General features: G+C 42.4%; 1 protein-coding gene across 2 annotated transcripts in view; it reads right to left on the reverse strand.

Moving 5' to 3' along the window:
• SYNPR (synaptoporin) overlaps positions 1-16,414 on the reverse strand; it is a 104,012-nt gene that overhangs the window by 14,536 nt on the left and 73,062 nt on the right. For both annotated transcript variants that reach the window (XM_014873044.2, XM_088171330.1), the window contains one exon: positions 14,247-14,371. In XM_014873044.2, the coding sequence (XP_014728530.1) occupies positions 14,247-14,371 (125 nt within the window). The remainder of the gene's footprint in view (positions 1-14,246; positions 14,372-16,414) is intronic.

Consider the following 16,414-nt stretch of genomic DNA (forward strand, 5'->3'; position numbering starts at 1 on the left):
AACATTAATTGCCTCCACCTCCCACTTTTGATATAATTCTACCTGTTCTGCCTCTTACTTACATCTTATCTCTCTTTGTTTACACCCCACCTTTTCCTTCAAGTCACCCTTGCTTTTCCAATTTCCAGCACCATCCCTCCATTCTACCTTTGACTCTCCATTTGCTAAACAAAATCAGGAGTCCCAAGAGTGACCCTTTGCAATCACACCCTTTGCACTTTGTCAATATTTGTTAGGCTGCATTAGCAGGAATGATTTTCACTGATTGATGGGCAATGCAAATAAGGAACACAACAATAATGAATTGACTTAATTAGGGAAATCTTTCCCCTTGTGAGTTCCTCCTGGGTTTTTTTGCCTCCTACTGCACTGAGTATTGCTATTAATTCAGAAATAATTTGGAATGGGAACATTGGAATGTGACCTTGCACCCCACACTCAGCAGACTGCACTGAGGTCATCCTTGCTGCCCATTGTTACCAGCACCATCCCCAGCTGCCATGGCCAAGGCATCCAGGCCCAAATTCCCTCAAATTCACTTCACTCTGAACTAAGTCCACCAAAGGCAGTCAAGTTTCACTGATGAAGTCACAGTAATTAAGGGCTTCTGAGGTTTCTTCCACCACTTGGCAAACTTCCCATTGCCGTGGGAAATATGATGACAAGACAGCTGTATTGTCTAGCTTGACAAGATCAAAAGAGGGCAGGAATGTTTTACAGTGAAAAAGGGGATTTTTACATTGTTCCACAATAGCGAAGAGCAGTTACATTTTCAGATGCTAATTACCCTTGCTCTGAAAACAATACATGAAGCTAGACACGTTGAACAAAGCTACAGCTGTGACGTGTGCATGGGGGAGCAAAAGTGCTCTCTCCATGTGAATGTGAAGTTGCCTTTTCTTCCTGAACTTCCTCAGAACAATATTCAAGCCACAGCTTTCTTTTAATCATAGCCCACCATTTTATTTTTTGGTGTAGCTTAGTTCCCCTGATGATCCTTGAGCATGAAAATGTTCAGAGCCAACTGGCCCAAAGACCTGCTCACTCCACCAGCAGACACAGAAGAGCCCAAGCAGAAGGGTGAGTGATCTAATCTTGTCTGATTCACCCCCTGCAACAACGCACACAGGGCTTAGACTTGAAGCCAACTGAACATGCAATTAACATAAGAATGTGCTCAAAAGTTATTGATGAACCAGCACAAATTTCCTCTCCTGGGCTTTGATCAATGTGTGGATTAATAAATAAGAGATAAAGTTCTGCCTCCAAAAATTCTCAATGGGGGTTAGTGTTTCCTTCACTAGGATCTAGTGAAAAACAGGCAAAATAAAGCTCTCTGGCAGGTTGTCCTATTTTCTGAAAATAGCATCTTGTAATCCACCCTCCAACTTGTCTACAACATGCTGGAACAAAATCTGCAACACCCACACACATGCTTGCAAAAACCCTGAGATCCATTATCTTTTCATTGGGTTGTATTTCCCCACAATTTGTTTCTGGTAGTCAGTCAATTGTCTTTACTGTCTGCAAATCCCTGAGAGAAATACATCTCTAGAAATGAGTTAGTGCAGTGGTGCTTGTGGAGGGGTTTCTTGGGAAATGTTTATCTTGGCTGATAATCTCCAAAATGAGGAGAAAATGAAATTTCAAAATACAGTAGTGAAATGCTGACATGCACAGAGCCTCTCAGCAAGTCAAACTGATTTGCTGAGGCACAAAAATTGACAAGGGTTTACATCTTCCTTTCTCTGGGATACAGAGTAAAGGAATTTCTTTTAGTTAGCCCTGAAAACACTGGAGTTCCCTCATTTCACAGGATTATGCTGGTGTGCTTTGACACTGGTATCTCTAGCCAGCCAGTCCCTGGGCAAATGTACCTTTTTGGGGTACCAAATATGGATTTTTTGGTAGGTTTAGTGGAAGAATACAAATAAAGGGAGTCTTTCCTCATGCAACAGAGCTCATCATTCCTGTAAAACGTCTCTAGAGATATTACCTACATTAAGAAAAACACTTTGAAAATCATCTTTAATAGTCAGATCAAAGCAGAAATCTGCCTGCAAATGAGAAGTCTTTTCTTTAAGGAAATTGGAATCCACTAATTCTTCCAACACACTTCCCAGCCTGTTCTTCTCACAGCAAAGAACACTTCCCCCAGTGCTGGGCATTCCTGAATGTTTGGTGTTAAATCCTGGCTATCTGCAAGGCTGCTCACACAGCAAGGAACAGGCTTCCTTCCAGTCTTCAGGAGGATGGATGGAGTGAGCTCTGCAGCTTTCTCATCCTCCTCCTCCCCTCAGAAAGCAAAATTAAAATTCACCATCTGACTCAGCAATTCAAGCCTGGTCTTTTGTTTCTTTCTTTTCTAGAGGAAGAAAGGATAGAGTCGGTTGATCAAAGAGTATTTGAAAATATTTCACTTTGAACTTCTGTCCTCTCAATAAAACCTCTCCATTTATTACAAAAAAATGAATTCCAAATCCTGCATCACTCTAGAATTATTCAACACTACCAGTCATTTCACATGAATACATATATCATCTTGCAAATATTTATTCCTAGCTCATATCCGGGACATCTGAACATCCTAAAGATCTCCCCTTTGTCACAGCTGACTTTAATGGCTTATACCCATCCAAATCCATGTCCAGAGCAGCATGACCAAAAGAAAACCCAGAAGGTGCTGCTGGGAAGCTAACCAGGAAAGCTGTAGCAACCTGCACTCTTTTCTGGTTTATGTCCAGTCAAAAGAATAGAAAATATTTCCCTCTTAATACCTTCAATTTGTTAGCTTGCCATGTTCCCAGCCCTCACTAGCACATAGCTGTGCTGCAGATGTTTGGCCAGCACTGTTTTATCAGGACAAGCTGCCAGGCACAGCTGCTGTCCCAGCACACCACACTGTGTGCTGCACAATTCCCCCAGTGCAGGCAGCTCACAGCAGGTTCACCACGATGCCTTCCCAAAGCTGGGCATCACATGGGTCCCTCTGCTCCATCCCTTTCCCCCTCATTTCATTTCTCCTGTTAATACAGTGAGTCTGAGACCTCCCTGAGGTGCTCAGCCTCCAGGAAGAGAAGCTACACAACTCTTTTGAGGATGGGGTCTGAAGGTTTTGGAACAGGGACAACACTGGTGGTGGGGAGAAGGCACCAGTGCAGAGATCCCCCCCTGCAGGACCCGCTCCCAGGGACTGTGTGCACAAAGCTCCTGGGAAACAGCCTGCACAACACTCCTGGGGGAAGGAACATCCAGACTCGTGTGGGAATGAGCCTCCCCAGGCTGTGCACATAGCAGGAATGCAAACCCTACTACTCCAGCGTAGCACCAAAAAGCCAACAAAAAAAGGCTCGTTATAGAACACATGCTGCTGGGAGTGCTGGGAAAGCTGAGTGGGTGATCCCCACCCCACTTCCAAGCCTTTATCCAAGACCCAGATTTATCTCCCAAGATAATTTCACAGCTCTTCTCAGGAACACATGCTGTGCAAGCAGAACACAGTGCTCAAAGACATGCTCCACCAGTCTATACAGCCCAGATACCTTCCCACATTGGGCACTTTAATTCTTTGTGGTACAGACTAGTGGCATTATACTCTGATTTCCCTTCACTGAGCTAGTTTCTCGGGACAAACTATTTTCTAGTTTCTGGGAAACTTTGCTACTATCTCAAAAGGAAAGGTAACCCTTAATTATCTTTAAAAAAACTGATCATGGTTATGGAACAAGGCAAATTATAGGACCTGGAAATGCCATACTGGCATACATTTACATCACCATAACTAAATAAATAACTATCCAGTGTTACCTAGTCCCATCATGAGATCCTGGCTGAACCCATAGCTGTCATGTCCCTCCTGCTGCCTTCTCCTCTGGACAGACACAATGAACAGCTTCCAAACTAAGAAGCTCCTGTCAGAGCCAAACAAAAGCTTCCATTCAGAGAAAGATCTACAGAAATCTAAACCTCTACAGACGAAATATGAGTAGTAGAAATCATAAAGAAAAGGCCTAAAAAAGTCATTGACTATAATAAGACCATTTCTGAGAAATGGATGTATCAAATCCCTGGGCAGAGTTTCTGCATGGAGCAATGTGGGACTGCTGATCCACTGTTCCTGCACTCCAACACACTCTGCAGCTGCTCACTCCACCTCCATTTCACCTTCCCTCCCACTATCAAATGGGCTATGAACTCCATGTAAAAGTATTCCAAATTCTTGGGCATCACCTGGTGTTCAGCCAGAACCACCTGAAAGCGTAAATGCTTCACCCTGTGACAAGCAGTGTCCACATACATTTTCATCCATATCTACAGACCCTGAAAGCAGCAATTTCACTCCCCAGACCAGCTGATATAAATACAAGAGCAATTACAGAAGATGCAGCAACATTTACTCCTTTGTGTTGTATTTCAATATTACTTTGTATTTAACTGTAATTTTCTCAAGTATATTGTCCTAATGTACTTAAAGCAATCAAATTAAGTTCTCTGTAGAGTTTTATGGGATGACTCCAATGAAACTCCCAGTCACAGTATGCACATTTGGAAGGATATGACAAATCCTTTCCTCAGGGAGCTGCTGGGCTCCAGCACAGGCTGAGCAGTGCACCAGGCAGGAGCCAAGCAGATTTGTGGGTCTGCTGATGGACCTGCAGACAAACTGCCAGCACCTTCACACCTTGTATAGTCCAGAGGTGTGAATCCAGAGAGGACAGGCACTGAGTGGGGCTGTGCTGAATGGGGTTGGACATCCTCTCCAGAGTCTACTGAATGAAAAATATTGTATTTCTCTCTCCTGGCAACTGAATTAATGTAGAATCCAGGTGTGAGAGGAGACCAAAGACATCCCATGCATCCCATTTCCTATAGTCCTGGGGAAATCTTCAGGGCCTCTGCTCAGGAAATGCAGATTTGGGAGCAGGGAAAAGGGGAAGGGCATGTGTTTGATTGTCCCTCAGCTGGGTCACCATGTGCCATCCAGGGTATGGGATCAAATGCCAAACAAAGCAAAGCCAAAGGGTGGCTGCTTTGGTTGCTTCTGTACTGACAGCATGAAAATGTGCAAAAATAAATTTGCAAGGGAAGTTGCCTAAAGTCTGACTTTTAGGAAAAGCCTTCATGGCAGGCACAGATAAAACACCATTGCTGCACAATACTGGCAGAGACTATTCATGAATATATATTAAAAATTCAAATAGTGAAAAAGCTGCATATATTAACAAATCCAAAATCATCTTCCACTTTAAGAACAAATTTGGCCTAAAGAATTAATGAAGAATTTTTCTGGCACTGAAACAGTGTTAAGCATAAAATATAGCCTCTGTGAAGAAAAACCAGCCAGTTGGGATCAAGTGGACCATCCAAATTCATGAAAAACCCAATTTTTGAGTGCCAAAAGAAAAGCTCTACAATTTATCAAAGTTTTAAGATAGTCATCTCCCTTATCTCCAGCAGACACCATCTCCAGAAAGTTGCTACCACTTTTCTTCCCCCTCCAGCTGTGTGTCCATGAGCTCTCTGTTCTTGCAATGTTTGTACATGGACAAAAAGACAAGAACTGACCAGTCTGAGGCGCTGTGAAGGAAGACAAGGCTCCTCTGTGGCCCCAGTTCAGCATTCAAGGATATATCTGTTTCGAGTTTTAAGGGATTAAAAACTTCAGAGTAGAAGCAGAACACTGATGATGGCAGCAGCTGAGATGACCTCAACATCTGGAGAAGTCATCTTACCTGCAGAGCTGCTGCCCCATCACAAAAATACTGCCTGGACCCAACAGCTTGTCCTTGGTTAATAATTGTAATTAACTGGAGACTTCACGGTTTTACAAATCCTCCTCCTCTGAGCTCCTCAAGCACCAAGTCCCTGCTGACAGCCCAACACCAGCAGCAGCAACGAGCAGAGATTTTGCCACCCTTGGGCTGCAGCTTCTTGGCTGTTTACAAATCAGTTTGACCCAGAAGCCATCCAGACCAGTCATGGAATTGTGGGGGTGATAGGTGGTCTCTTGCCTCAACAACACCATTGTGATGAGGACCACAGGGTCAGCCTCAAAGGGAAGCTGAAGATGTGGTTTTATCAGATTTCTGCTGGTTTCCTATAGATCTCATGCAGGAACAAAGGGTGACTGGAAGCATCTCTGGTCCTTCCCTTGTGACAAAAGGGCACTTGCCTTTGTCCACAGTTCCAAAAGTGCAAACTAGCAGTAATGACCATTCTTGTCCAATCCTGAAGATTTCTGCAAAGTGGGTTTTGAAGACTGTGACTGGGGTCAGGAGGAGGCCCTCAAAACTACAAAAGTCACAAAGTCATCCTTACTTTTATCTGTTTTAATCAAACCAGCTATAATTCCATCAAACTTTGACAATAGGAATTACATTGTACATTGTACTCATGGACAGCTGTCACTGCAGACCACAGCTGTCCAAGTAAAAAAGCCCATTTTCTCCCATTCTACTGTTCTCTTTGTCTGAAGACTATTTTAGAGTCAGTGTGGTCCTTGAAGACTTGTGGACATTGGAGAACACTGATTTGCAGTTTTCAATTACTTCAGTAATCTGTAGCCATGCACAAGCAAGCAAAAATCACATCAGGGCTCTGAACTATGGGATGCACTCTCTAATCACTAGAGCCAGTTATAAAAATCTGCAATATTCTTTCCTATTACAAACTATGTTCATTCAAAGCTGAAAAGTACTTATTCTGCAGACCTGGATCACCTTTTCCCCAGCCCAGGAGGCAATTTAGAGCAAACAGCTCTAACTATTCCGACAGCTCATTGATCAGTTTGGCTTTGCAAGCTCCATGTTCAGGTTGCTTCCAGACTTGTTTCAGTACAGAGACTTGACCAAGGTCTCTGATTTCTTCACTGCCAGGGAAGTGCTGGGGCCATACTTTAAATAGCTCACAAAGTCCTTGCATTCATGTCACAATGGCATAAAATCTTTTTAACTGGCTTTCCACCAGGGGGTAAAAAAAAAAAAAGATTTTGAAAAACTGAGCTGCAATTTTCTGGATAGCGCTATAAATTACCAGAATGTAAAAATCACAACTGAGGAAAAAAAAGACCTATTTCCTACTTAAAAATATATCTTAATGTTTCAGTTTGCATTATGAAGATACTTTGTGGAGATGTCACAATCAGAGATATTTGTAACCTTAAAGATTTCCTGAATCTTACCCAGCAGGATGCAACATTATCTTCCTCATTCACACAATTTCCTCTTTCCACTAAGAGTAGCTAAAATGTAGAAGTCCTGGTTAGGCAAATTATTCATTAAGAGGTCAAAATTAGGTATAAAAAGCACAGCTGAGATCAGAGTTTGAAACAGTTGTGGGAAATAATTACAGCCATGACTGAGCCCTCAGTGTCCATCCTACAGAGCCAGTTTATGTAACAGGGATATTGGTGAAAATCTCCAGCTTAGCTGATGTATTATTGAGCATTTTCCTCATCAGTTCAGCTGTTAACCCCAGATCTGCAGTGCCAGATGAGGCAGTCACATTTTGGCAAGAAAAGGGATTAAACTAATGCATCTTTCACACACCAGCCTATTGCAGATCCAGAAGGGACCACTGTGACACAGCTTGTGGTCTTCTAAAATCCATCCAATCTTCCCTGCAACTCCTTGTGCAAAATCTGCTTCTCAAAAGCACCAGGTTTTGTTCTAAGAAGTTCCAGGGTGGAGATTTATCCCTTCATTAAACTGGAATGGGTCATGCAAAGTTTAACCAGCACCTCTCACCTTCCCAGGAGCTCTGCCAAATCTTCCTGGGAACTGGGGCATCTACATTTTGGCACAGGTTACACCTGGAGCCAGTGCACAACTCCTGCTGGCTTGCTTTTGCTCCTGTCTATGCACAGGAGGGTTATGAGGCCACAGCTTGGTTTTGCAGAAGGGGTGTCTTCTGTAAGATGAGATATCCCAAATAAAACACAAACCTTAAGGAGTTTAGCTGACTCTGTGACTTTATTCCTTCCTATCTCCAACCTCCCAAGAAGTCTGGGAGCAGAGCCCACCATAGCTGCCTGAAAGTCAGCACTGCAGGCAACTACTCAGTTGAAATAATTTCTGTTTATCAGCAGCTCTCAGTCTCCCAGCCATCACAGACATTTATAATCTTTCAGCCAGAATGTTTTTCACTGAATTCCGAAGCAAGATTTACTACAAATGGATGACAAAAAAATAGAAGGATAGTACACACTGGCACAGAAATGTGCTAACATTTGCAGAGGCCTTTTACAAAGCAAGATAGATGCAAAGCTCAAAAAGTTAGATGCTTTCTCCTTAATTATAATTTGTAGCTTCTAAGTAGGCAATTTAGATCTGGCTGTCATATTTCAAATGGAAGACTAGACTACCCATCACATGCAGATGAGGTGAACACTTTCAAGGGTGCTCAATGGGAATGTCTTTATTCAAATGAGATGCTTAAAGTGAATGAAAAGCTCCCATAAAACACAATTTCCTTTTCCTTCAGAAGGAAGAATCAGTTGAAGAGACAGCTTTACTAGCACACTGAAAAGATACTAATAGGTGATTTAGAATGAAATGGAAAACATTTGTTTTGCTCACTGCTGTGATACAAAGATGTGCAAAGACATATTTTCATCAGGGTCTCAGGTCAGCACCACCAGGAAATCCTATTCTGTCCTTCCCCTAACTGTGGCTCCGTGCTCCTAACACCTGCACACACTTCACCTAACCACTGCCTTAGGTGAGACTGTTCAAAATTTAACAATGTCATCCTCTAGGGGAACATCTTCCAAGTAGTTTTCAGGATGAATGCCCCAAGAAAAGACAAGAGATACTCCAAATTAATTCCCACTCAGCATTTAACTTAACTTAGGGATATACTGAATATGTAGGCTTGGGTTAAAGCACCTCCAAAAGCTACAGGCAAAGAGATTTTAGTCCAGGGTCTGCCTCAAGACTTAGGGGCTTGTATTGAGCTGGTTCTCCCTTCCCATTGCCCTGCAGACCCGTGGCACTCTCACAAGCCACAGATCCCATCAGCATCACCCACAGCCATGGCCTGGCTCAGATTTCCTCCCTTGGCCACGACAGATGAATAACCACAAAGAGCAGGTGATGGCATCAGCACAGAGAAGCTCTCCCAGCACATCATCATGAGAGCACTTCTGAGATGCAAAGGTTCATTTAAATCAGTAGTTGAAGAAGCCCAAGTGCTTCAGTGCAGCTCTGCCAGCTGCAAGTAAAACATCAAGTTTGTGATACAAATAATTATGTAGCAAAAAATCTTCAGTACAGACTCAGTAAGCTAAGCAAACAAAAATACTTGCTTTTAGAAGGACTGATGAAGAAGCATCTTAAAAAATAGTGAATACCAGTAACAAATATGTATGCAGTAGGTGTACTATTCAATCACTTATTCTCAAAGTGTACCCAAGGAAAAACAAAGCACATTATAAAAATGTTGCTGGGATCACAGAAAATAATAAACAAATAGGACCTTCACTAGGACTCTTATTACACACAAAACATATTGCTTCAGGGCACTTGGATAAGTGACAAATCCAATCTGAAAGGGTGATGGACTGTGAGAGTAACAAATAATCCCAAGATGCTGAATTTTTTTTCCACCCCTCAAAGAATCATTGCCTGGATGAGGGTCAAGTTAATGAACATCCTAATGTGTGACAAAATTGCAATAGACTCTGTATCAAGCACAGATCCTAATGCTAGAGAAAAACTGCTACTGTAGGGCCAGAGAAAGTGATTCTATATTTGAATTTGTAAAACTTTCAAAATGCATATACAGGTATCCAGAAGAATGACTGATTTGTGCTTTAAAACATGAGGAAGGAAGAAATGTTTTGTGATAAAACCAGAATCAGGCCAAAATGAGATAAAAAACCTTAGGTGAATATTTGAAACATCTTTATAAATATCCGATTAGGCATGGAAGAGTCTGGCAGGATCTGTAGAAGAGTGTGGCAGAGCTCCAGGAAACACTGTTGGAGGATATTAGGGTTTAGACTTCAGGTTAATTTCCACATTACAGGGTGACTACAGAGTCACGGACGTGGGCTGCAGGAAGCTTAAATGAATCAGTGCAATAGTGTATGGAAAAGCATCCATCTAATCTCCTGTTCCAGGAGAGATTCTGGAGCCAGATTTGGGGGTCAATTATGTCGGTATTGGGGAGACTCTTCAGTGGTTACTGCACCCCAGTAGGACAAGCTCAGAGCAGAAGCTCAGATGGGAATGGCTCAGCCTCCTCACAGCCCTGGCACAACCACCCTGCACAGGCACTACCACAGGGGCTGCTCTCCCAGGGATCCTGTGTCCTGTGGTCACTGCACTGCAGAGAGAGAGAAAGGACAGCAACACACACGGAGCTCTTTTGGGGAAAAAAGGCCAACTTTATTGTACAGACAGCCTGTATTTAAAGTGTGTTACGTGCAGCTAGGACAGGACAGTAGTTCATTGGACAATTGGGAAAACATCCTTGGGACAGCACCTCAGGATGTATCCCACGACACCAGGCGTTAATCTTTATTAGGAATTCTACTCTGTTTGTCACCATGTTATCACCCTGGGAGACTTCCTCCCTAACTGAAGCTGCAGTCAGCTTGTCAGCCTGGGAATGGACCTGAGAGTCAGGAGAAATCCAGGCCTGAAAAGAATTTCCAAGCTGTAATTCCCCAGCTCTGTGAATGTGTGTGTCCACAGTGTCCCAGCCCTGCAAAAGCCCCAGATTACTCTGGTAGTGGCTAGTGATTAGCACACTTTAGTGCTTTTCTTCACTTCCCCCTTTTCAAAGGGCAAATTAATCCAGAACTAACTAAGAAAGTGATTCCAGCAGAAATGAGAAGCAGCCACCTTGCGAAAAAGGTTTCTTTGGGTTTTCTTTTTGGTGCTCCACAATTTCCTCCTACCAGAGTTACAACAGCAGTAAGGCAACACAGGAGCCAAGCACAACTTCCATATATCCATAACTTAAAAAAAAAACCAAACCAAAACAAGAAAGAATTAGTATTAGTTTAAAGGTACATTTCAAAACTCCCTGTCTAATTGCACTAATTATTTCTCTTGAACTAATTTTTATTTCTTGCTGGAGGCTTTTGCAATTTGTAGGTTGGGGCTGAAAAAATCTCAATAAGCAGGCGTGAAGATGCTCCTTTGTTTTGGGAGCATCTGGAGCTACCTGCTGTGGAGTTCAGTGCTGCTTCAGTGAATTCAACACCGGCCTGAGGCCACATGAATCACCCCCACACCTCACCAGCACTGGTTTTGCCCTCCTGCATTCTCTTTTTCTTCAGCTCAGGTGATTGGCCCCAGAAGCATGTGGTCACAAGTGCAATGCCCATCCTTTCAGTCTGGAAAACTCCCTCCCCATTCTGATCTTGCTTTAATAGGAATGTTTTCAGGTTCCTTCAATCTCATTTCCAAAACATCCAAGCCTTCTTGTTTTGCCAAGCTGTCCTGTTCAGCTTTACTACTTTGTTTACCAGCTTAAAGCTCTTGACACTTGTCATCTACTGGCCAAGGTCTAGCAGTTCATCTTTTGGGAGAAGAAAATAAAGCCTCAAATTCACAGCAACAGAAATGAAAGCAGCTGGTAGCACGACTTTCTTTGTTTCAAGTCATGCTTGAAGGTGCAGCTCATAAAAAGCAGTGCTCAGGTATTTTGACTGCTTCAGTGTCACTGCTGACAGCCCCAACAGCAGTGGGGTGTCAGATCTCAGCAGCTTCTCTCCCTCCACCTACACCTCCCCCAGCTGACAGCCAATAATCAGGACTGTGAAGGCATTTGAAAGGAAAATGCCATGGGAAAATGGACCTGAATGCAAGACAAGTGGTGGGAAATTCATCCTGCCTAACAATGCCTATAAGCCCATGCAGGGAGCCTCAGCCTCAGGAGCACAGTCTTGATTAGAGAGCCTCAACTTTTCTGAGCTGCTTTTTCCAAGCATATTCACTGCTCTGAGATGTTACCTTTCCCAGCTAATCTCGCTTCTGTTTTTAGAGCATCCCATCTCCATTCTGTGGAAGGAACACTGGAGAAAAGCAAAAATAGCAAACACATGAATAGTCACAGGAAAGTCACAGGAATATTTAGATAAAACACTGAGATTACACCCAGTTCCAAAGGTAGCAGATCTTCCAGGCACACATCTGCTGCCTCATGCAATCTGAACATCTCTGGACACTTTTTGCATATGCCTCAGGTTTGCAAACAAAATCCCAAATTGCACAAAATCTGAGTATACTCATGCTTCTCCTGTAACAGCAGTTAAATGTCATCTCCCTTCTCTCCTGCACATTTCAGGTATATTTGTACCATGTAGCCAACCACCCCATTGTGCATGCCACACATCCCATCTGTGCATGCTGAGTTCAAGGGCCAGCCACAGCCTCAGCTGGATCCCTCCTGCAAATAAACCATATTTTGCATCATCTCTGCAACATGCTGGAATGTTACATTACCCATCAATTACTTCCAGTTTTCTAATAAGTAAAACTGTGGGAAATTGCAGATCCAGCCACTTCCTTCTAGAAACAATGGTCGATGTGCCTGGTGAAACACCAGGAGACACTTGATGGCTACTTCTCTCTGTTCTATTGACTTTTAAAATAAAATACTATTTTATAATCATGCAAACTAAAAGCACTTCACTACAGGGTGTATTTGTAATGAATGTTGGAGAAATGACCTATTTGGAAGTGAATCAAATTACAAACTCACATAACTAAATTTTCAGGATCTCTCCTATGCATACTAAGAAGAAATGAAAGAAAATGTGGACATGTTCAAAGCAAAAAATAAACATTTGTAATACCAGGAAATGTGACTTTTTGGAATAATAAATGTACGCCAAGCAAGAACAACATTTCAAGGAATCAAATTCAGCTCCCACTGTTTGGAATTTTCTATATCTTAGAACATGTTAAAGAAATAGATGCTTTCAAGTCTGGTCTGTGCACAGCAATCATAAGCAAAACAGCATGTGATTTCCCAAGGAAGAAAAATAATTTTAGAGTCATAGTGTACCAGACTTGAGATTGAATTATGCATTCTTTTCTTAATCATCTCAATTCCTTGAAGAAATCACTTATACAAAAGTGAGCGGTTTCTGCAGTGGACTTGACATATCTAAAACCAGAATACTGTAGATGCTCTTTTGAAGCAGGATTTTAAATAGCATGAACATTACATATATATATATATATATATGTATAACTACACTACAGTTTTCAGATGTACTTAAAAAACCTATAAAAACTGTTTTCCTAAATCACTAGGTTTAAAGCATTCAGACACCAAGAGATGCAAACAGCCAATTAATAAAATTTTCAAAAAGCATTTCAAAATTATAGTTCAAACTCATTTTGGTTTTTCACTTCCCCCTCCTTTGGAGTAGTTATTTCAGATCCTTGCTACTGCAGTGGATGGGAAACCTCTCTCATTTCCAACTTAAGTTAATGGCAACACTACAGTTTTTCATCTTGGGATGATGTGGAGAGGAATGACGGATTTGTTTTTACAAACAAGCTGTGGGTCTTCTGGTAGATAAGACTAGCACTGAGAGATAAAAGAAACAAAATGTGAAGGATTCCACTGATTGATGAATGGAAAAAGATATTTGCCTTTACAAACAAACTGTAGGTTTGCTGATAAATTAAATTGGATATTGAAAGATGAAAGAAGCAATGGGGGAAAACCATGAATTCTATAAGAACTAAAAATTAAAAGGGAGGGTTGTACGTTAGAGGGGAATCTTAGGTATCAGGGATTCCAGGAGCTCTGGACCTCTCAAGTACCGCAGACAGTGGGGAAAGAGAGAGGGAAATGTGGCCAGGAAAATAGGATAAAAAGGAGGCTGCATCCTCCAAAAACTTGAGAGATCCCAGGGGAATGACCAATGGCCTCTCCCTTTATTCGAATAAAGTAAAAGGACTCCTCTGTCTCCTTTTTGGACATAAACCTCTGGTGTTTGTGGATTAATTTTCCTGAAAATGTGTTGTTTCATTTTTCCTTGCCTGCCATTTTCCACTCCCCAAGCTTTCCTGGCTTCTGGAATCTTGTCTTCTCCTCCGCTGAGCCGCCACTCCCAGCAGTTACCACGGCCCCATCCCCAGCAGGTCTAACCAAATTCATTCCTCCTGCACACCAGAGGAACACTGTGGAGGCCCCGAGTGGTGCTCAGCTGGAATGTGCTGTGAGTGAAGGGAAGCTGGGCCAGCCCCAGCCCCGAGTGCCGCCCCGCGCGCGGTTACCTGAAGGGGTAGGCAAAGGCAATGTCAATGCTGAGGTCACTCTCGGACTTGTTTGCACAGTCCACACTGAGGCGCAGCTCTCCAGAGTACCCGCCGCATGTTGCAAACGCAAAGATTGCAAAAAGCTGTCAAAAACAAACAACATTTTTATTTTATTTCGTTTCAGCGACCGCCACAAGCAGATCCATGCAGCAGCACCAGCCCCCTCGGGTCAGGTTATCCATCACTCCTTGCATTTAAAGCATTTTAAAGCATTTAAAGCAAACCATACGTTATTCCTGCACCCTTCCCAAAAGCAAAGAACCATGACAATGAAGCTTTGTTGCCACACAGACAGACACATCACCATTTGTCCATGCCAGGCATGTCAGCTCTTCCCTCCTGTCTTGAACCCCATTTGGGATTCACAACCCAAGCAGTTGTTTAAATCACGCCACTGACAGGTGAGACTGGATATTGATTGAACATAATGAGTAGTCCTTAACCCAAACAAAACACTGGCAGAAGTTTTTAAAAGGTGAAACCAGAAGTAGCAATAGCAGACCCAGACAGTTCACACAGCTGCCATCCCATTATGTGGCACAACAGAGAACTGAGCTGCCCCTCTCCCAATTAATGTGTGACTTAGAAAAAAAAATACAGTGTTTTTTTAAATTACTTTTCCTAAATTACTACCATAATCCAAAGTGGACATAGAGGTGAAGTAAACTGACTGCAAAGCAGAAAGGAATTCCAGACTTTGGCTGAAGTCGGGCAAGCTGGAAAGGAAAAAAAGGCTTGGGTGGATCTGATGCAAACCAATACCACATCTTAACCTTCCAGGAGAGAAATAATGAAGGAGAGAGTATGCAGGGAAGAGACACATCAATTTTTATATCAAAGGTTCAAAGAAAGAAATTGGAAGCAGGCATAGGTATCTTCAAACACCATTGACATAGGCTTCCTTGGAAGACTCTAAGTAGAAGTGGGGACAGTTTGTTTATGCAGCTGTAATTTAAATTAAAGGACAGGTTAGATTTTGTTGGTTGGAGCACTATAGCTCTGAAGTAACTCCATTAGCTTTAACAGAGTTACTGTGAGATCTATAGAGGGGCAGATAAGGCAAATGGCAAGCAAATGCCCAATACCATCTGCAATTAAACAAGCTAAAATCAGCAATCCAGAGGAAACGAAGAGTGTACACATCTGGGAAAGAAACTATGTTTTTGGGCACTGAAAAATTATGTAGGAAGCAGATGTAATGACAAAATAACAGACTGAAAATATAATAAATAGAAAAACTAGATCTTTTCTTGCTTCACAAGGCTTTGCAAAGCATGCCATTAATCTTAGTTCTCCCAGTTTGCAGCATAAACAAAGCCCCAGGTTTCACCAGCTTTCTTGGAATTCAGCTTTGCATGTGCACCTTTTCCCCAGAGAGTGACAGATTATAGGGGTGACACCTGAGCATTGGGGCAGGGAGACCCTTCCTGGGTGCAGAGTGATGTGCTGAGCATGATGGAGCACAGGGAATAACAGGAGAATGATGCAAGTTTCCACCCTGCCACTCACTTCCAGTGTGATCAGGGCATATCATACATGGAGGATAGATTTGCAAAGGTATTTAGGTACCTAATGACAAGAAAAGTTAATAAAAACTTTGATTGAATCAATTCTTCTTGCTGAGCTCACTGCAAAAGAGGAAAGCTGAACTTCATTATGAATTGACTTGTTAAATATGTGCTACAAAATAAATGTTTTCACTACAACTTAAATACTGTTCCTTCATCCTAAATGAGACACTTCCTCTGTACGTAGAAAAAGTTTCTGCCCTTACATGTAGCACAGCACTGAAAATCAGCATTAATCACTTCAGGTTAATTTGTGAGGTGAGGTCAGAAAACAATATATTAAGGAGAACAGGAGAGAACGCTGACCTGCTTTCTGGCCTAATTAACAGAGTTGCAAATGCAAATGTTTTGCAGGTACGTAGGCACGAAGATTAACAGTGATAAATACAGAGGGAACTTGAAAGCCTGCGGTGTGAGACCTGCCATAAAGGGTGAGCCACCACCTCTCAGCTACCACTCTGGCAAGGGCACAAGCAGAGGAAAGAGGTGCAATTGAAATGCATCTCCTTTAATCATGAATTAGAAATCAGCATAATGGGTGTCATCATGTTTTTTCAC

The sequence above is a fragment of the Sturnus vulgaris genome, chromosome 11 (assembly GCF_052056855.1).
Source record: "Sturnus vulgaris isolate bStuVul1 chromosome 11, bStuVul1.hap1, whole genome shotgun sequence".
Lineage (NCBI taxonomy): Eukaryota > Metazoa > Chordata > Aves > Passeriformes > Sturnidae > Sturnus > Sturnus vulgaris.